The following is a 22753-nucleotide window of genomic DNA, read 5'->3' on the forward strand; positions in this document are numbered from 1 at the left end:
AAGCCAAATCTGCATTAGTTTTATTTTTTAGGGTTTTTTCTTCTAGTGATCCAGCCAGTACCACACTTCCTGTCTTAGGTTCACACTTGTGCAAGTTTGCGGGGGTGGGAAAGATGTATGCACTTTTTTTTTTTTTTTAAATGAAGCTGCAGGGAAATTGCATGGTGCCTTTGCACCATGCAATTCCCTTGTGGTTCCCACACCCGCAAACATCCTGCAGGTTGAGATGCCTGGGGGTGTCATTAAGAATGAATGCCAGTCCAGCCAGTTTCTAAAAGAAGCAGCGCATTTGGGCTGTAGGAAAATCTGCAATTAACCACCCCGCACAGGATGAACCTATGATGGCTTAGGATGGCTATACTAAGGCCTCCACTATAACTTAAAGTGGAGTTCCACCCTAAATTTATACTTACCTCCATCTTCTCGCTCCGGGTCACCTGAAAAACAAATGGATAATCGCAATTTTTTTTTTTTTTTTTACTTACCTTGTAGAGAAAATATACTTACCTTACTTTCTTTTTCCTCCCCTCGGCGGCCACGGCAATTCGTCACTTCCTGGCTTTTGCAATGATTCCTGGGAGCTGAACGTCATCGCTCCCAGGAATCAATGCGCCTGCACCGGCCCCGACGTCAGTTTCGGTGCGCGCGCGTCATTCCCTTCTAAACAGCTTCTGGGCATGCCCAGAAGCTGTGGAGGGATGACGCGCGCGCACCGGAAGTGACGGCGGGGCCGGTGCAGTGCATCATCGGACCGAAGAAGGAAGAGGACGCAGAAGAGGATCGCGCTGGCTTCAAGCTGCCCACACCTGAGATGGCAGCGCTGGACAATACTTTTTCAAGGTAAGTGCAACCCGGGACAGATCAGAGGCTAGCCATTGTGGAATGTACTAGCCCTGACTGTCCCGGGGGTATATTTATTAGAAAAAGCATAACCAGGGTGGAACTCCGCTTTAATTTAGACGTTTTCAGTAGTTACAGAAATTTTCCCTTTTGGTAGAAAGTTTGTTAAAAATGAATGAAAGCTGACCACTGTAAGCACTCGTCAGTGTGTTAAATGGTGTGCTTCATCCCTCTAACACTTTTACTGGACAGCTTGGCATGTTAAGGAATTTGAAAAATTACAGACTTACAGGAAGGATCAAACAGGCAATATTGTTAATGATATTAACAGGCTACATCATATATTTCATTTTTATTTTTTCCTATAGTTCTACTTTAATGCTGGGTGTAAGTATGTATGATAAAGCACACACACCATCTGGTTACCTACATCTGGGTCTGCAGTCCTTTCATCCAAACACATTACTGCCACAACAACGCTGGTCCTACTGCAGGTGACCCAATTTCTGTAGCACACAGATCTACTGTACTGTGTTCTGGGTCTGTGTATAGTAGGGTCTGCCTTTAGCACTAAAGTAAATGCAGCCCAAAGAAACACTATGATCCAAGTACAGCTGTTAAAGTGGGTAAGAGACATTTCCACAAGGCCATGTTCAGCCAAAACTTGTTTTGAATAGAGCAGAGGGGTAAAAAAAAAAAAAAAAAAAAACAAACACCATAAGACTTTTTTTTTTTTTTTTTTTTCTCCCTTTGCCCCATTAAGATTACCCTTTACTTCCCATCCTCCACACGCAACAGAAATGAGGAAAATCCTCAGACATTATAAAAAAAGTTATATAAAAAAGTAGAGAATCATTACCAATTTGGCCGACAAATTCAATCCGAATTCCCTGATGTTCTAGTCTTTTACCAGGCTGTCTGAAGACAATATTGACCTAGACAGATAAGCAAATACTGATGAGCATACATTTACGGTCCATGACAAATTGGCAAAATATAGCACTATAAAAAAGGTTACATTATAGGGAAACTGCACATAGTGCAAAAATTCAGTGCAAAAAAAAAAAAACACCATAAGTCGTACCTTTCCCGCTACAGATTCACCATCATAAAACAAATAGTGCTTTTCTAGTTTTCCTTCTTCTGTTTTAATCTCAGACAGCTTCCTGGTTTCTGCATCATTCAGTACAACTTCAATCTCACAAATCGGACCAAATAAACCACTTAGAAAGCTCTGTAGAAAAATACAAAAAACAAAATGGTGGAAGTTAAAGAGAATTCATATGGATAAGAGTTGTTCAAGCCTGCAGATAGAAAAACAAGTTGCAAATCATTACAGTCAGAGGCAATCTCTGTACTTGTAAACCTGTCAAGTGGTCAGCTGGACATCTATTCTTATTCTGCATGATATACAAGTACTAGCAAAGGCCAGTTAAAGTAATGTTCAATAAATCCTAGGGGTCATTTTTTGGGGAAGAGATTAGCTTTGTCTTATCTGGAGATGGAAAATTGCATTGCTAAGCTTTAAATCTTTAAAAAGACAGAGAATCTACATTTTTAGTATGCATCTGTCTGCATGTGCACAAGATCTGGCATCATGACTTTCACATTACATGTTGCCAGTGTGTTGGTATTTACAAAAACAATGCATAAATCAGTACGCAGTTATGCAAGGACTTTTAAAACCCATGCGTTATTTTATTTATAGTCTAGAGCAGGGTTTCTCAACTAGGGTTCCTCCTGAGGTTGGGAGATAGGAGGGAAAGCCGCTCAGGTGCATCTTATTAGACCCGGTGCAGGTCAGATCCGCTGTCCAGAAGCATGAGAAAATCCAAAATGTGAGACCGCACTCAGGGTATTATTGATGAAATCAATGATTTTCTTTATTCCTCAAATAGGATAGACAGTGTACAAGGCAGACGTGTCAGGTTGACGCGTTTCACGGCATGGCTAGTGGCTTACTCATAACCACACTGAGTGGTTATGAGTAAGCGACTAGCAATGTCGTGAAACGCATCAACCCGACACGTCTGCCTTGAACACTGTCTATCCTATTTGAGGAATAAAGAAAATCATTGATTTCATCAATAATACCCTGAGTGCGGTCTCACATTTTGGATTTTCTCTTCCTCCTGAGGTTGTTAGGGGTTCCTTGAGAAATGGGCAAGAGTAAGGACCATTCTTCCCACTGACTGTCACGAGTTGTTGATTTTTAATTTTTAGCAAGGGTTCCCCGAGACCAGAAATTTATTTCAAGGGTTCCTCTGTGTTGAAAAGCTTGAGAAAGGCTGGTCTAGAGGGACTAAGGGATGTGAAAACACTAATCTCTTAAAATGATAAGACATTCCCCCTCTTAGGACATTTTCAGACAGACTTTCTGATCAGGGCTGCATATCAGTTTTTCAGGCAGACATAAAATCGTAAGCTCCCCACAGCTGTAAGCAAACTTGTGTCCGTTTACATCTACCTAGCTCCGAGTTAGTCCAGATCTGGAAAAAAAAAAAAAAAAAAAAGAGGACTGCTTTCTTTCATTTCCCGGAACCTCACGGAACAGAGGCAGTCTGACTTAAATGGGCACTAGTACACTTACATTCGGCAGCATAGCATAGATCTTATGCAGTTCCATCACAGTCCGCTATCAAAATGCAGACAAAAAGAAAACAGACACGGATATCACAAAAGAGTCATCCAATCAGATCTGTCCACAGATTCCCTGCTGAGCAGATCATATAGAGTTGCCTATGAAATGACCCAAGACAGCCATCACCAAAACAAGTGTTCCCTTTTGAAAATCCCCCTTCAGTTCAAATGGCAAATAAAAAATGTCAGATTTTTTTTCTCATATTCCATTAAACTACTAATGGTCATTAGGACAAATAAGAGGGTAAATCTCTCCCTCAGAGAAAGAAACAAAAGAAAGAAACAAAAAAGTTGTAGCTCACCCATAGCCTCTGACGCAGCCGGCTATTGCCACAAAAGTGGTCAGGCACTGTTCCTGGACCACCTTGCTGTCTTTCTTACTACACATATGGACTGCTAAGTATATTTTGTTCTGTTCTGTCCTGCCTGAATGTATTACCAAGACTTCTGTTCACCACGCGTTCCCCTATACTGGGATATGGGGGGGGGGGGGGGTCATTGTTCCTATTTGTTCTAAGTAATTGAACACTGCACAAAAAAAAAAAAATAAGGAACACTTTGAAAACACATCAGATTTCAAAAGGGGAAAAATGTCATGCTTAATATCTATACTGATATGGACTGGGTAATGTGTTAGGAAGGAAAGGATGCCACATTGTTTAATGGAAATCATCAACCTACAGAGAGCTGAATTCAAAGACACCCCGAAAATCAAAGTGATGCAGCAGGATAGTTAATTTTGCTGAAATTTCATTGCAGCAACTCAAAATGATACTCAGTATTTTGTATCCCCCCCCCCCCCCCCTCCACGTGTATGCATGTCTGACAACGTCGGAGCATGCTCCTAATGAGACGGATGGCGTCCTGGGGTATTTCCTACCAGATCTGGACCAGGGCATCACTTAGCTCCTGAACAAACTGAGGTGCAAGTGGTCAGGTGGACCAAAACAATGTCCCAGAGGTGTTCTATTAGATTTAGGTCAGGCAAGCCTGGGGGGCCAATGAACGGTATCAATTCCTTCATCCTCCAGGAACTGGCTGCATACTCTCAAAGTTACAGATAGGGTCTGGAGAAGCTGTGGAGAATGTTATGCTTTCATGTCTGTCACATGTACTCAGGGTGAACCTGCTATAATCTGTGAAAAGCACAGTGCACCAGTAGCAGACCTGCCAATTCTGGTGTTTAATGGCAAATGGCAATCAAGCTCCATGGTGGCAGACAGAGAGCAAAGGGCCCACTAGAGGATGTCAGGCCCTCAGGCCACCCTCATTAAGTCTGTTTCTGATTTTTTGGTCAGAGACATTTACACCAGTGGCCTGCTGGAGGTCATTTTGTTGGGCTCTGGCAGTGTTTATCCTGTTCCTCCTTGCACAAAGGAGCAGATACCGGTCCTGCTGATGAGTTAAGGACCTTCTATGGCCCTGTTCAACTCTCCTATATCCTGGAATGTCCTGCATGCTCTTAAGACAGCAAACCTTCTGGCAATGGCATTTATGCATGTGCCATTACCGAGGAGTTGGACTGCAACCTCTATAGGGTCCAGGTTTTGCCTCATGCTACCAGTAGTGACAGACCCTAGCCAGATGCAAAACTAGTGAAAAACAGAAAAGATGAGTGGGGGGGGGGGGGGGGGGATGTCATTGGCCTCCACCTGTACAACCATTCCCATTTTGGAGGATGCCTCAGTGTTGCCCATCTAGTGCACCTGTTCATTAACACCAAAACAGCTGAAGCTGATTAACCGCCCCATCTGCTACCGAACTGACAAGATTAATATCCCAGGAGTTTTAATTGATTTGATGTATAGCTTTATTAAAAAGTGCTCCTTTAATTTTTTTGAGCAATGTATTTGGGGCTGTGAATCCACCTTGCACATTGCTTCCACCCATGTACTGCATATACACCAGTGTCCAGAAGGGTATAATGAGTGGAGCTTCCGCACCATCTTAACTATGCGGTGTCTGAGTGCCTGGCATCTGGCTCATCATTCACCCTGTATATTGCTTGACATCTGTGGACTTGGCATATATTAGCCTGTGGGCTTTGAGCCCATCTCTCAGACCAAGTTACCTGTATCCCATACGTGACTTTTCATATTAATGCACTTTTTTGGAGCCTGGTTAAAAATCATCTATGGAATATGGACTGATTACTTTCCATACATATGACACCGTGGATTATAACTGTAAGGGGCTGACTATGCCCACTAATATGGATTTGTTCAGATTTATATGGATTTATTCTGTCTATTTACGGACTTTTGATCAGCCTTTCCAGCATCAATTATTTACATGTATTTTATGCATAGGCAGGAGGATGTTTTTGTTTCTTGGCCAAGATTTTTTTTAGCTCATGTTTTATTTTGAACTAAATGTTTCATATTAACCTAATTTGTTAAGGAAGGAGTTGCTAGAAAAGGTTGTGATTATGGTTTTTAATATTTTCATTTTGGCCTCTTGCACACGATACTCCTGTTTGGGCATCTTGCGGCTTAAAAATGCTCAGTACAGCTTTTTGAGCTAAAATACAGCCCATTAATTGTAATGTGCCTATGCACACAGGCGCTTAAACAAGCACTGTGTATTCTTCAGTAAGAACAAAATAGAAAAATCTGCATTTTTGGTCAGTAATTTAAGCCTCAATACACGCGAATACATACAAGAAAAAAGGTCTGGAAAAAAGTAGATGCTCAAACAGGAGTATCGTGTGCAAGAGGCCTTTAAGCAAAGCCCGGTGGCCACCCGGTAGATTCACTAGCTTCTACATTTTAGTCACCTAGAACAAGCATACAGTTTAGGAGTTCTGACTCCCCCATAAAATATTTGTCCTAGGTCAGTAACTGAATATATTCTAGCCAAAGAGACAAAAAGTTGCCATTGCAGAAGAGATAAGCAATGGTGTCCTGTACTTTTCTATCATGTGCTGGTTACTAGAACATTTTGTTTAAAAACTGGCAAATGGTACACCTTCATTCATTACGTCCACATCAAGCCTCATGCATACAGGTTGTCTGTTCAGCCCCTCGGAACACCTTTACGAATGCCAGAAAAAAGCTGCGTTTAAAAAAAAAAAAAAAAAAAAAAAAAAAAAAAAAAGCGTATTGCCCACGCGTTTAGGCGTATCAAGCATTTGGAGTATTAATGGATTCCATTTATTCTAGAATACCTTGTTGCATTAAGGTAAAAAATCTGCTGCAAGCAGTTGCCCCCTTACCCCCCCCCCCTCTCTACTTACCTGAGCCCAATCTTGATCCAGCGATGTGCACAAAAGCAGAGACTCTCTCCTCATTGGCTCAGACACAGGCAGCGGGGGTCATGGGGCTTTCATAGAAGCAAAAAAAAAAAAAAAAAAATGACAACCACCTGTAGAAGGAGGAGATTTTAAGCCCTGTGTGCATGAGGCATGAGCTTGCACTGATGCAAACTGGATGAGGGTTACCCTGCATCCAATTTGCATGACAAGAGAGTGTGCCCGGCTCTCAATGGAGCTGGTTTACACACATCCAGAGCGGCCACAGTCCGCATTGGAAAAGGGTCCTGTACGTCTTTGGCTCTCTTTTAGGTGCAAATTCAGGCAAAAATGTGGACCTAATTACCACCTGAATCTGAACAGGGATGCACCGGACCCCCTGCTGTATCAGTGTGAACTCAGCAAGAACAAAGGGTACTTATGAAGTTTTTATTTATAAACAGCACTGCAGAAATCACTACCAGGTGGGCAGTGTTCCCATTAATCATTGTGAATAGACGACAACTCGGTTTAAAGGAACAGTAGGGAGAATTTTACCAAAATTATAGCAGTCAGAACCTGGAACAGCTTTTTCAGTCAAGCTTTAAAGGACAGGTTCACCTTTGGATTATTTTACACTAGTTTTTAGGGTGGAACATGTAACATGTCCCAGCATGCAGAGATCCCTCTCCCTACACCCTCGGTCACTTTTTAAACGCGTAGCTGTGCAGGGCTGTCCGCCCACACAGCTGCTTCATTTAATTTCCTGTAAATGAACGAACTACAGGTACCGTCAGCCATTGCAGCGGGTGTACTGGATTGAATGAACTGCGGGAGTACTCCTCACCATGCCTTAAGTTGATTCACTCCATCTACAGATCCGCAATGAAAGCCCGTACACAGGTATGGGCAACAGAACTATCAGCAGTGTTTGAAGAAGCCTGACACTGCTTTCCAGGCTCCTGTTTCATGAACTTTAAAAAAGATAGAAGCTGACTGGCTGCCAGGCACAGCTGCTCCAGCCATTGTAAATTCCCTTCCAGGTACACAGCATGTAATCACTGATGACCAATCACAAATGTAAACTGTGTAGTTTTTACATTGATGAACCTTACCCTTCTTATAATGGAGGAAGGAAGAACAAATTATTGAATTAGTCACACTTTAGATCAGCAGTGGCAGAAGCAGATAACAGTTGGAAACTGTTTTATACACACCTGCCCTTATCTATTTAAAACTTAATTTAAAAGAAATATCAAATGCAATTTCAAAAATATAAGAACTGATGTTATGGCTCCTGGAATTCAGTCTGGTTGAGGGGGGCCAGAGTTTCTGCATCACGTGACTGGTTTGAAGAAGAAGGAGTTTATAGAGATCTCTTTTTTTTTTTTTTTTTTTTTTTTTTTTTACGTAGTATACAGCGTAAATAGGAGGAAGGAAGGAAGGAAGGAAGCAGTGTTTAAGTGGTCTTACTTTCACTTCAAAGTGATAATAAACCCAAATTTTTTATTTCAAGAACTCCAGATCTGTACATTGCGTACAGTCTACTTCATTGAAAGTTTGTATTTTTGTTTTCCTGGCTGGTTCCAAAGCCGCTGTCATTCCTCCCCTGTTATTGGGTCTCCTTCAGCGAGCCACTTTAAAGCGGAGTTCTACTTCCTTTAAGATACAATAAGGCCCCTTTCACACGGCTCCATTCTGTCGACGGAGCCGTGCTGCTCAGCGGGGGATCGATCCGCCAAGCCCCCGCTGAGGAGGCGGATGACAGCTCTGTCTCTGCGTGCGGAGACAGAGGTGTCAGATACCCGCTCTTCTCAATGGGGATTCTGATGAGAATGGACCGCCTGTCCATTCTCATCCAATCCGCCAGAGGGATGGAAAATAGGGTTTCCATCTGTCCGGATTTGACAGCGGAGACATGTCCGCTGACATCCGATCCTGTCTGACATCTACTGCCCCACGGAGATGCATGGGGCATCCATTCAGATCCACCTGAAAAACTAAAGGCCCGTACACACGTACCGATTGTCGGCCGTAAATATTCGGCCGATTGTAGGCTTGTTAGTAGGATGCTTCCGACAGCGCACTTTCGGCCGAAAAGAATCTGTCGTGCAAGCATTAAAATTTTTGTTGGCCAACACCAGAACGGCCGATTGTTCGCCAATCAGTACAGAATTCGGCCGACAGACAGCAGATTTGCAAGACTGGGCATGCTCAGAAAAGAAAAAAAAAAAAAAAAAAGACAAGGAAAGTTAACCATCACATGACATCACTTCTGCAGTCAGCTGTTGGCCGACAAAATTCGTGTGCAGTCTTTTGCAATTTTCAACAGACAAGACAGCCCTCGGAAAAAAGACAGCCGACGATCGGTATGTGTGTACGGGGCTTAACAGGCGGATCTGAACGGTCCGCAAGTGTGAAAGGGACCTTAATCAAATGCCCATCCCCATTTCATTGTCATTTTCTTTCTCTGTTTAAATACCTTTATTTAAAGCGGAGTTCCAGCCTAACCGCACACTCACCTGTCCCACGGTCCAGCGATGCGCCGCCTAATCCCTCTCTGCTCCACGGCGCCGGCATCACTGGTGTGGGCACCCGGCTGTGACAGTTTGCGGCTTCACAGCCGGGTACGCACTGCGCATGCGCGAGTTGCGCTACGCGTCGTGATTGGCCGGCAATCTTCTGGGGCCTCTGACATGTCCCAGAAGATTGCAGGGAGGGAGAGAGGAGAACTTCCGCTCAGGGCACCGCGGCGCTCCGAGCGGAAGTGGGAGCGGGTACCTGTCAAAACTAGGTACCCACTTCCCCCCCCAAAAAATGACATGCCAAATGTGGCATGTCAGGGGGTTTGGACTATTTAAAGCGGAAGTTCCACTTTTGGGTGGAACTCCGCTTTAAGCATCTTCTGGAGCACTTCCGGCTTCCTCCATCTAGGCGATTAGGTCATTAGGCGCTTCCCAGGGACACCTGCTGGGATATTGGCGTCATGTATCGCAGTAGTCCATGGGAGTCACCTAATACTGAAATCTCATGCTATTTCCCAACCGGAAAGGACGCGAACGGGAGAACTTGACTATGGCAACATGTCAGGAAGAAGAAGCACAGCGCAGTGACAAGAGCATGTAGGTGCGAGATCGGGAGGTGCATGCTAGGTAGCCAGCTGCACCTTATCCTGGAAAGAGATACAGGAGGGCATCAGATGCCCACAGTGGACATGGACGCTGCTATCTTCAAGGTGATTATGTTTTTTTAATGTAAAAATAAATTGGAAGAACTATACTATAGTAATGCTACAGATAAAGTGACCAAAACTGCAGCAGAGTATTTAAAAAAAAAAAAAAAATGCTTTGGGGGACTGGAACACCGCTTTAAAAGGAAACATCGGCTGAGGCTGTGTCCATTAAAATAAAAAAAAAAAATAAATAAATAAATAAATAAAGGAAGAAAAATAGAATAGTGCCTGGCAAGCCATGCCCACTGCTCCCTCCTTTCATCTCTTGACAGACAGCTGTAAGAGCCAATCAAATCTCCTCTCCAAACAGGAAGCTTGGAGAACAGACAGCAGGGTGTACTGGGATATTTTTACAATAATGCTATGAATACATTAAGGTAAAATAAAATGTTTAGCCTTTAGTACCGCTTTATTTCCATTGACTGCCCGTGGGTCAGGTCTAAAACAACTGCACAAGTAAACTTAGTTATTATACATGGGTGTTGTCCTAATTGACATGCATTAGGGTTCAGCTAGCTTTCATCATCAGAGGCGGCCTGCCAGCTAGCTGTTGTGATCTATTCATAACTTGTAGCAGGCCTCTTTTACAAATGCATGCAAGTTTTATTTACACAAGTTAGATAAAAGCCAAGATGAAAAAAGGAGCATTCGAGGGCACAGGAAGTCATGTACAGCTTGATGCAATAGGGCACTGCTGGCTGCTACAACACCACAATACACATTTGTGTTATCTCAGGAGCTGCCAACTGCCTTCAGTTAGCAAGGTCAGGCCGCATTCTGAGTGATTGTACCCAGCAATAGTCTCCAACTCCTATGTACATCACAATCGGTGCTTCTATCCCCCCATTGCATTCACATCTTACCTCAATATTGTGCAGGTTTTATTTTATTTCAGTAAATCTATCCCAGGCAGGAAGGCTGGTATATGCACATTTTCTGCCTGGAATACAGGTTCTTGCTGCAAAGCTAGCAGAAGATCCTGTGTAAAATATGTGCCTAAAATACTTGCAATTAGATGTGTACAATTCTTCTGACTGTACACATTTACAGCTGCAAGAAAAAGTATGTGAACCCTTTTGAATGATATGGATTTCTGCACAAATTGGTCATAAAATGTGATCTGATCATCTAAGGCTGCATTCACATGTCAGCGTTTGGATCGCGGGCAGAACCGCCGCGGTTCCGCCCGCGATCCGGAGATTATTGCAAAGCGCGGGACGCCTAGCGTTGCCCATTGATTTGCAATAGCCCCCCAAACCCCGAGCGATGTTGCCGCGATTTTCGCCTGCCGAATCGCGGCAACATCGCGCAAACAAAATCGCGGGACGCAATACGCTCCAAAGAAGCTCTTGTACTTCTTTGGAGCGTATTGCGTCCCGCGATTTTGTTTGCGCGATGTTGCCGCGATTCGGCAGCCGGAAATCGCGGCAACATCGCTTGGCGTTTGGGGGGCTATTGCAAATCAATGGGCAACGCTAGGCGTCCCGCGATTTGCAATAAATCTCCGGATCGCGGGAGGAACCGCGGTGGTTCTGCCCGCGATCCAAACGCTGACATGTGAACGGAGCCTAAGTCACAACAATAGACAATAAGTCTGCTTAAACTAATAATAATAATAATAATAATAATAATAATACACAAAAGAATGAAATGTTGCCATGTTTTTATTGAACACACCATGTAAACATTCACAGTGCTGGTGGAAAAAGTATGTGAACCCTTGGATTTAATAACTGGTTGAACCGCCTTTGGCAGCAATAACTTCAACCAAACGTTTCCTGTAGTTGCAGATCAGACATGCACAACGGTCAGGAGTAATTCTTGACCATTCCTCTTTACAGAACTGTTTCAGTTCAGCAATATTCTTGGGATGTCTGGTGTGAATCACTCTCTTGAGGTCATGCCACAGCATCTCAATCGGGTTGAGGTCAGGACTCTGACTGGGCCACTTCAGAAGGCGTATTTTCTTCTGTTTAAGCCATTCTGTTGATTTACTTCTATGCTTTGGGTCATTGTCCTGTTGCAACACCCATCTTCTGTTGAGCTTCAGCTGGTAGACAGATGGCCTTAAGTTCTCCTGCAAAATGTCTTGATAAACTTGGGAATTCATTTTTCCTTCGATGATAGCAATCCGTCCAGGCCCTGACGCAGCAAAGCAGCCCCAAACCATGATGCCCCCACCACCATACTTCACAGTTGTGATGAGGATTTGATGTTGGTGTGCTGTGCCTCTTTTTCGCCACACATAGTGTTCTGTGTTTCTTCCAAACAACTGAACTTTGGTTTCATCTGTCCACAGAATTTTTTGCCAGTACTGCTGTGGAACATCCAGGTGCTCTTGTGTAAATTGTAAACGTGCAGCAATGTTTTATTTGGACAGCAGTGGCTTCCTCTGTGGTATCCTCCCATGAAATCCATTCTTGTTTAGTGTTTTACGTATTGTAGATTCGCCAACAGGGATGTTAGCATTTGCCAGTGACTTATGTAAGTCTTTAGCTGACACTCTAGGATTCTTCACCTCATTGAGCAGTCTGCGCTGTGCTCTTGCAGTCATCTTTACAGGACGGCCACTCCTAGGGAGAGTAGCAGCAGTGCTGAACTTTCTCCATTTATAGACAATTTGTCTTACCGTGGACTGATGAACAGCAAGGCTTTTGGAGATAATTTTATAACCCTTTCCAGCTTTATGCAAGTCAACAATTCTTAATCGTAGGTCTTCGAAGAGCTCTTTTGTGCGAGGCATCATTCACATCAGGCAATGCTTCTTGTGAAAAGCAAACCCAGAACTGGTGTGTGTTTTTTTATAGGGCAGGGCAGCTGTAACCAACTCCTCCAATCTCATTTCATTGATTGGACTCCAGTTGGCTGACATCTCACTCCAATTAGCTCTTGGAGATGTCATTAGTCTAGGGGTTCACATACTTTTTCCACCTGCACTGTAAATATTTACATGGTGTGTTCAATAAAAACATGGCAACATTTCATTCTTTGTGTGTTATTAGTTTAAGCAGACTGTGATTGTCTATTGTTGTGACTTAGATAATGATTAGATCACATTGTATGACCAATTTGTGCAGAAATCCATATCATTCCAAAGGGTTCACATACTTTTTCTTGCAGTTGTATGTGCCATTACACACCGATATGTACGGCTCCATTGCTTCCTATACTGCATCTTTTAATCTTTTAGACGTGTACAAAACTACAATCTGCTAGGTGGCATTTTAGGATGCACTCACACCAGCAATTTTAACTGGTCCTAGGTGCGGCTCACCCCCTTGGGCTAGTCTGTGTAGTGGGAGTGCTCCAAATCAAACCTGGAACCCCTTGGAAGGTGGTGACTTGGTTCACTTGGGAGTCTAAAAGCGTTTGCTGCAGTGTGAGTGCAAACTGTGCCGGAGTGCAGAAGTCTCCCTAGAGGACGATGGACTGAAGTAGGGATCACTGTGGATATTTGCAATATTAATAAAAAAAAATGCAACCATTTTGAAAAATAATATTTTTCTACTTTGACAGTTAAAAAATATCCAATATATTCAATTTTTGTCATATATTTAGGCCAAAATGTATTTAGCTACATGTCTTTGACAAAAAAAATTCTCAATGAGCGTATTTTTAACCGCTTTAAGACCGGAAGATTTTAACCCATTACTGACCAGGCCTTATTTTGCGATTCGGCACTGCATTACTTTAACGGACAATTGCGTGGTCATGCGATGCTGTACCCAATTTTTTTCCCCACAAATAGAGCTGTCTTTTGGTGGCATTTGATCATCTGTGCGATTTTTACTTTTTGCGCTATATACAAAAAAAGAGCGACAATTTTGAAAAAACAACAATATTTTTCACTTTTTATGAAATCCCCCCCCCCCCCCCAAAAAAAAAAAAAAAAAAAAAAAAGGAAAATCAAAATTTTTTAACATTTTAGGCTAATTTGTTTTCTGCTACATATTTTGGGTAAATCACAATAAGCGTATTTTAATTGGTTTGCGCAAAAGTTATCGCAGCTACTAACTACGGGAAATTTATGTAATTTTTTTTTTTTAACTAGTAATGGTGGCGATCTGCGATTTTTTTTTTGCGGGACTGCGACATTGCGGCGGACAGATCGGACCCTTGACTGACATTTTTTACACTTTTGGGGGTACCAGTGACTACTGTAATCAGTGCCATAAATATGCACTGTTACTGTAATAATGACAGTGGCAGGGAAGGGGTTAACTTTTATTGGTGATCAAGGGGTTAATGTATGCCTGGTGCTTACTGACGTGTGTGGGGGGGGGGGGGGGGGGGGGACTGTGTGACAGGTCCAGCTATGCTGAATCCTGCAATCTGTCACTGTTTGTCACTTAGGAGATCCGCCCGCTTGTGTAAACACACTCCACACTCGATCACCGCAGCTCCTCTCCTGGCCCAACTCCCGCTGTGACTGAATACAGCGGGAGCGAGCCTCCGGCGGCGTGCGCGCCGCCCACAGGGCGAGGAGTCCAGCGACGTAGGTCTACGTCGCTGGACGATATTTAGCCACTTTGCCGCAGTACCAGCTCAGTGAGCGGTTGGCAAGTGGTTAAGGTGCCCATCTAATCGTTTTTTAAACTATCGATGCTCCCTGCTGATACCACTGCTTGTGGAAGAGAATTCCACATCCTTACTGCTCCGACAGTAAAGAACCCCCTGCGTATTTTAAGGTTAAACCGTTTTTCTGGATCTCTTCTCCAGAGACTATGTGACTATGTAACTGTAATACCATGAAATTTGGTGGCCACAAATGTGCTGCATTCATTAGATGTGTTTGGGGTGCCATTACTGTGCATGTCTAACAAGAGCAGCGTGTTCCCCTGTGGTCCAGGAAATGCCTCTTTCCTGTACAGTGTTCTGGTGTGAATGGGCCCCTAAAGCTGAGCTTCACCCAAAAGGGAAAGATCCGCTTGCTTGCACCCTCCGCCCCCCTCCACTGCCACATTTGACACTTTTTTGGACAAGGGGGGGGGGGGGGGGGGGGAATACCTGGTTTTGACAGGTACCCACCTCCTGCACAGACCACCACTGCGATCTACGACAATGTCCGGCCCCCCTCCTCCTTACCTCTGCAGCCTTCTGGGACACACACGCAGGTCCCAAAGGTTTGCAGGACCATTCAGAAAGCGCAGCGTGACTCGCGCATGTTGAAGCAACAAGGCTTCACTGCTGGTTTCCATTAAGATGCCTTAAAAAGTATTACAGCTTACTTGCCCTTAGATGTGGGGACCGCATTAAAGAGGTTCTAAAGGTTGGAATTTAAGTGGAAAAAAAAAAAAAACATGTTATACTCACTTGCTCTGTGCAATGGTTTTGCACAGAGCAGCCCTGATACTCTTGTGTCTCCACGCTCCGTTGTACTGGCTCCTTCCCCCATCCGAGTGTCTCTAATAGCAAGCAACTTGCTAAGGGGGTACTCAAGAAGGCTCACTTCCGAGCCGCTCTCCTGTGAATGGACATGCCCATTCACACACAGAGCACAGCTTGGCCCCTTCCCCGCTCTCTCTTATTAGCCCACTGGCTGTCATTGACAGCAATGGAAGCCAATGGCTCCCGCTGCTGTGTGAGAGTCAATGAGGAGAGAGAGAGAGACCTGGGAGAGCCACTGCTCTTATGTACATTGCTGAATCGAGATGGGGCTCAGGTAAGTATAAGTGGGCTGGGGCAGAGCTGCACCCAAAAGGTTTTTTACTTTGATGCAAAGAATGCATTAAAGGTTAGAAAAAAAAAAAAAAAAAAACTTCTGCCTTTAGAACCACTAACTGCTTTTGCCTTCGTTTCAACCTGGAAATCCTACTTTTGACACTTCCAGTGCCAAGACGACAACCATACTGAGAAGCGTTGTCACCCTAGAACAGGAAGTGTGTTAGCAGTCCATAACAGGGGGAAGGCATTTTGGAAATTAGATCATCCTTTGCTCTCTGTCCTGTTATTAGTTCACAAGATATCCGGCTGGATAAACAGCTACTTTTCTTTTGCAGTTGTAGAACAGATATAATATAATACATCTAATGGCAAATTTAAAGTGTCAGAAAAGTTATTTTCTACTTGTACCTACAGGTAAGCTTATAATAAGGTTTATCTGCAGGTACTGTGAATTTCTTCTAAATGTACAGTGTTTAGGAGCCATCACCAGCTGCATGCGGTGTGAATGTCAGTGCATGTACTCTGAGGAGAAAGCATACCCGTGCCGTACCTTTAGAGCTCCATGCTGTGGTCTGTGACTCCCATGCACATGCGTGGGGGGGACGTCATCGCGGTTCGTTTAGACGGACAGAGCACACAAACCCAGAAGCCCTGTTAGCTGTGACAGCGCACCACTGAAGGGCTTCATTCTAAGGCCAGTATTTCATAATGTGCTAGTATGCAATGGCATACCCAAGCCATGTCTTCAGAGCTCTGTGCTTTGAACGTGCATTCGCGAGAGTGACCCAGACCAGGTGAAGATGGAAGCCCTGTCAGAACACTGCTGGAGGGCTTTATTCTCAGGTTAAAGTTTTATAATGTGCTAGTATGCAATGCATACTAGCACATCTATGCCATTGTCTTGCAGGGGTCCCCCCCCCCCTTCTAAAAGAGGCACGGTTCACTACTGCTTTAAAGTGCACCACAAGTTCTCTGTAGGAAACAGTGAGCAGGCAGGCTTTCATTGCAGAGGACAAATGCACAGCCTCATCTGCAATAACTCCCACCAGCCTGCTTGCTGTCTTCATCAGCGCTGTAAACTGAACTGTGCATGGGCAGCTCAGCTCACAGTACCGGGCCAGTCTCTGAGTGCAGGAGTGACATCATTCCCCCCGCCAGCCAATGAGGAGGCCCAAAGACTGGTAGTCAGTAGATGATGCCAACCATTGGACAGCTGAGTATTCACAATTTAGTTTCGCTTTAACAGACCAAAAAGGGAAGAAATAAGAGAAATGTACTATTAGGGTTTACTAACATGCTACATGAAATCCAAATGCCAGGAGGGAGATACTTCCTGATCACAGGATCCTGTGATTGGCTGACAAAGTGATCACATGATTGGGAGCCTGTTCCACCAGTAGAGAGCGGGTGCTGCCTGTGATTGCTCAGGTAACAGTGCTGTGAATGAGATTGGCACAGCCTCCTTGCTGCTACCACACCTATATATTACATGGTCAGCAAGAGGTTGGTGTTCCCATCTGAAGAGAGCTTTGTTTACAAAGAGTCCTATTCTGCTGTATGGCAATGGAGAGCTGAGCCAATAAGAAAGTTGGATCCTCAGTGAGGTTGTTCTGTCCCCTAGGAGAAGCCTGGCTCATAGAAGTCTCCATACATTAACACTGAGGAACTTCCAGAGCCTGCACAGCCCGCCCTCTCCCTGACCCTGGAAGGCCATAGGCTCCCATGACGAGCAGGCCCAGCACGGCACCGTACGGCGCTCCTTGTAGAAGTTGGTGTGGAGTTGTCAGAGCAGAAAGCAGCGAAGTAGTGACAGTTCCGGCCGGGTGTCCCGCACTGCTAGGCCCGGACACCTCCCCCCTCATATACAGGCCTCTACAACAGCAGCCGCCATGCCTTTCCCTTCCACCTTACTCCTCCACATGTACCCGTACACTCACCATGTTCACACCCCGGACCGATCCCTCCGCATCAACCGAGCAGCTCCACCCGCCGCCGTCACGTGACACCGGGGGCGGGCTCCGCCTGATGCCACGAGAACCGCGTGACCTGTCAGCTGACCCGCTAACCGCGTGATGTATTAAATCCAGGAACGCCCACCCAGCCAGCTGACTGGCCACGGAGTGCGCATGTGCGTTAAATCAGAACGTGGACTAGACAGCGAGGCCTCTTAGGTCCCTTTAGCATAAGCATGATAAAAACACAATGCAACTCATCACATATGCTGCATAGATACATCTCCACTTTTATACATGACAGTGAGATACAATCTCTTATAAGGGTAGAATGTGCAGCGTGGGTGTGGCTAGTGAAAAGTGGGTATGGCCGAGGTTTACAAATATTCCTGCAGCAGCTTAGATAAGATTCCCGCCTGGCACTGATTATAGGACAGAAACACAGCCAAGATCTAAAGCCCCGTACACACGTACCGATCATCGGCAGAACGATCGGCCGTCTTTTGTCCGGTGCTGTCCTGTCCGCTGAAAAGTGCAAAAGACTGCACACGAATTTTGTCGGCCAACTGCAGAAGTGATGTCATGTGATGGTTAACTTTCCCTGTGTTTTTTCTTCTCTGAGCATGCCCAGTCTTGCAAATCTGCTGATTGTCGGCCGAAATCTGTACTGACTGACGCACAATCGGCCGTTCTGTTGTCGGCATACAAAAATTTTAATACCTGCAGGACAGATTCTGTTCGGCCGAAAATGCGCTGTCGGCTGTCGGAAGCATCATACTAACAAGCCGACAATCGGCCGATCGTTCGGCGGCCGAATATTTGCAGCCGACAATCGGTACGTGTGTACGGGGCTTAACTGGGCCCAGATTCCACCACCTTTATAACTTGTAACAGAACCACCAGAGTCCAAACAGAGTATCTACATGTAGTACCCTCCGAGGTAGGTGCTAGGAAAAGTATATATTATATATTGGCCCTGTCTGTTAATCAGGGGGGCCTGATCATTTAGTTAGGCTGTCATATGTTTCCAGGTGTGGTCTGTTGAGTCTGAGAGTCTCCCCTCTGTATCCAATGAGGGCTCATATTGGACAGTGGAGGAAACCTGGCCAATAGCACACCAGGGCTTATAGCTGTCTCAGTGGGCGGAGTTTGCCGCAATGCACCCTGGGATGAACCATAAATCTGAGGGGAGCATGTGACAGAGCGTCTTTGGCAGGAAGCAGAGTCCCAGGAGCAGGCTGACAGCTGTTTCTCCTCCTCTCAGAGCAAGTGAGGGTGTCCTGGGCCTAGAGGACCAGAGGTTGAGCTGGGCAGAGAGGAAGGGCCAGGAGCACCAGTGGGAGACCCGAGAAGAGGAGGTTCGTGCCCGCTCTGTGCACTTCCATTGCACAAAGCAGGTAAGTATAGACATGTTTTTTTTTTTTTAAATGTTTAGCTTTACAATTGCTTTAAGTATTCAGACCTTTTATTCAGTACTTTTTTGAAGCACCTGTGGCAGCAATTACAGCCCTGACGTGACAAAATTTGCACCTGGATTGAGGGATTTTCTTCCTTTCTTCTTTGCAAATCCTCTCAAACTCAGTCAGGTTGGATGAGGACCGTCTGTGAACAGCCATTTTCAGGGCTCTCCAGAGATTAATACAGTTCAATTCAGGGGTCTGGTTGGGTCACTCTAGGACATTCACAGAGTTGTCCTTAAGCCACTCCTGTGTTGTCTTGGCTGTGTGCTTAGGATCTTTGTCATGTTGGAAGGTGAACCTTCGGCCCAGTCTGAGGACTGTGGAACAGGTTTTCATTGATAGGAAATCTCTGTACTTTGCTCCATTCAGCTTTCCCCCAACCCTAACCAGTCTCCCATTCCCTCCTGCTAAATTACACCCCCCACAACCTGATGCTACCACCACCATACTTTACTGTTGGGATGGTATTGGGCAAGTAATGAGCATTGCCTGGTTTCCTCCAGACATAACATTTAGAATTGAGGCCAAACAGTTGTCTTGGTTTACGAGACCAGAGGATCTTGTTCCTCACAGTCTGAGTCCTTCAGGTGCTTTTTTGCAATCCCCCAAGCAGTCTTTCATGTTTTTTGCACTGAGGAGAGGCTTCTGTCTAGCCACTCTGCATTAAAGCCCAGATCAGTGGAGGAATGCAGTTATGGTTGTCCTTCTGGAACTTTGTCCCATCTCCCCACATGATCTCTGAAGCTCAGTCAGAGTGACCATCGGGTTCTTGGTCACCTCTCCTACTAGGGCCCTTCTCATCTGATTGCTCAGTTTGGCAGACAGCCAGCTCTTGGAAGAGTCCTGGTTGTGCCAAACTTCTTCCATTTGAGAATTATGGAGACCACTGTGCTCTTGGTAACCTTCAATGAAGCAGAGTTGTTTGTAGCCTTCTCCAGATCTGTGCCTTGCAATAATCCTGTCTCTGAGCTCTGCAGGCAGTTCCTTTAAACCTCATGGCTTTTGCTCTGATACAGTACAGTATGCATTGTCAGTAGTGAGGCCTTTTATAGAGAGGTGTGTGCCTTTCCAAATCATGTCCAATCAATTCACGTAATTTACACACACATGGACTCCAATCAAAATGTAGAAGCATCTCACCAACGATCAAGAGAAATGGGAGGCACCTAAACTAAATTTCAAGTGTTGTTGCAAATATACCAATGTGATATTTCAGTTTTTTCCTTTTTGCTACTTCTGCAAACATTTCTAAAACTCTGTTTTCTCTTGGTCATTATGGGGTACTGATTGTGGATTAATGAAGACAGAAATTAATTCAAACAATTGTAGTATAAGGCTTCTTTCACACGGTCCGCCTCCGCAGGCGGATCCGTGTTGCTCAGCGGGGATCGATCCGCGATCCCCGCTGAGCCGGGCGGATGACAGCTCCGTCTCCGCTTGCAGAGCGGAGAGGGAGGTGTCTCAGCACCCACTGCCCTCTATGGGGGATCGGAGGAGAGCGGACCGCTTGTCCGCTCTCATCAGATCCGCTCCGCTCCGATTACTGAACGGATGGAAAAATAGGGTTTCCATCCGTCCAGATTTCAGCACAGGATCGGATGCGGATGGCAGCGGAGGTGACCTCCGCTGACACCCGCTGCCCCATAGAGCTGCATGGAGGATCCGATCAGATCCGCCTAAAAAACTGACAGGCGGATCTGATCGGACCGCCCGTGTGAAAGAGCCCTAAGGCTTTAACATAACAAAATTGAAGGTGAAGGGGGTCTGAATACTTTAAGAATGCACTGCAAGTCTCTTTGTTTTACACATGGCACAGATATGCAACAGTCTTTGTATGCACAAAATTTATCTTAATTACTGTGCCACAGCAGAGAGTCTAAAAGATTCATACAACACGCAGGGGAATCATTTTTAGTATAACAAAATTCTTCCATTACATATACTATAATATTAGCTTTGCTATGGAGCAATTTATTAATGTGTCCCAGCTGCGGCTTTAACTGTGCTTCCCACTTAGTGCACATCCAGTGGAAAAAACAAATATATAAATAAGCAGCACTAATGGATGAAACCATACACCAACTAATATCATAGCTTAAAGAGGAAGTAAACCCTCCTCAGGAAGTTGTACCTATAGGTAAGCCTATGATAAGGCTTACCTATAGGTACTGTAAATATCTCCTAAACATGTACGGTTTAGGAGATATTTACCTTTAATGCAGCCAGTGACGTCACTGGCGCATGCGCTCTGAAGGAACGGCTGATCGTGCCGTTCCTTCAGAGCCCCGTGCCGTGACCGTCGGCTCCCGCGCGCGTGCGCGGGAGTGACGTCACCGCGGCTCCGGCCAATCAGATGGCCGGATGCCGCGATCCCGGAAGACGGGCGACTGAACATGTCGCTCATCATACAGGTAAGAGAGCGGCACGGCGGGGGCTCGTTCTAAGGTAAGTATTTCATAATGAGCTAGTATGCGATGCATACTAGCTCATTATGTCTTTCTCTTGCAGGTTGTAAAAAAAAAAAAAAATTTTTAAACGAGTTTACAACCTCTTTAAGAAGAGCTGCAGAAAAAAAAAAAACGAAAAGTCATCAGCTACAAATACTGTTTCTGCTAACTTTTAATATTAGGCCACTTACCTGTCCAAGAATCCAGCGGTGTCTTCACCTAAGCCGATTTTTCAGTCAGCTATCGGGTGCTGCCGCCGCAATCTCTACAAAGGGAAACCGGCGGTGAAGCCTTGGAGGTTCCCTGCTGGTTCCCTACTGTGCATGTACGAAGCGCACTGTGCTCTCTGATTGGCCTGGGGGGAAGGAGAAGAAGGCCCGAACTTCCGGCTGAGATTGCCACAGCGAAGTGGGAGCAGGTACCTGTCAAAACCAGATACCTGCTCCCCCTCCCCCCAAAAGGTGCCAAATGTGGCAGCCGAGGGGGGAAGGAGGCAGACAAGCGAAGCTTCCCCATTTGGGTGGAGCTCCACTTTAACCACTTAAGCCCCGGAAGATTTTACCCCCTTCCTAACCAGGGGGTATTTTGCGATTCGGCACTTTAACAGACAATTGCGCGGTCGTGCGACGCTGTATCTAAATGAATGTGGCGTCCTTTTTTTCCCACAAACAGAGCTTTCTTTTGGTGGTATTTGATCACCTGTGCGATTTTTTGATCACGCGCTATAAACAAAAAAAGAGCGTAAATTTTGCAAAAATAGCAATATTTTTCACATTTTTTTATATGAAATTCCCCCCCAAAAAAATGTAAAAATCAAAATTTTTTAACATTTTCGGCCAATTTGTTTTATGCTACCTATGTTTGGTAAAAAAATCGCAAAAAGCGTATTTTGATTGGTTTGCGCAAAAGTTATCGCGTTTACTAACAAAGGGAAAGATTTTTGTCATTTTTGTTGTTTTTTTTAACGCGTAATAGCGGCGATCTGCGATTTTTTTGCGGTACTGCGACATTGCGGCGGACAGATCGGACCCTTGACTGACATTTTTGACACTTTTGGGGTTACCAGTGACATTTCTACAGTAATCAGTGCTATATATATGCACTGTTACTGTAAAAATACACTGGCAGTGAAGGGGTTAACTTTTTTTGAAAGGGAGGGGTTAATGTATGTGTGTCCCTAGGGGCGTGCTTTCTACTGTGATTGGCTGTGGCTTCAGATGTATGAAGAGTGATCAACGGTTCTACATAGTAGAACCGTATGATCATCCTTCATACACAGGGGAGAATGA

General features: G+C 44.9%; 1 protein-coding gene across 1 annotated transcript in view; it reads right to left on the reverse strand.

Moving 5' to 3' along the window:
• Window positions 1–17695, reverse strand: part of VPS26A (VPS26 retromer complex component A) — a 51713-nt gene extending 34018 nt beyond the window's left edge. Inside the window, exons 1-3 of the mRNA XM_082269145.1 lie at window positions 17543–17695; window positions 1925–2074; window positions 1700–1775 (exon numbers count right to left, since the gene is read on the reverse strand). Coding sequence (XP_082125271.1) covers window positions 1700–1775; window positions 1925–2074; window positions 17543–17545 — 229 coding nt within the window. The 5' untranslated portion in view covers window positions 17546–17695. The remainder of the gene's footprint in view (window positions 1–1699; window positions 1776–1924; window positions 2075–17542) is intronic.
• Between the last annotated feature and the right edge of the window lie 5058 nt (window positions 17696–22753).

This window comes from Pelophylax lessonae (genome assembly GCF_965119305.1).
Source record: "Pelophylax lessonae genome assembly, chromosome: 9".
NCBI lineage: Eukaryota > Metazoa > Chordata > Amphibia > Anura > Ranidae > Pelophylax > Pelophylax lessonae.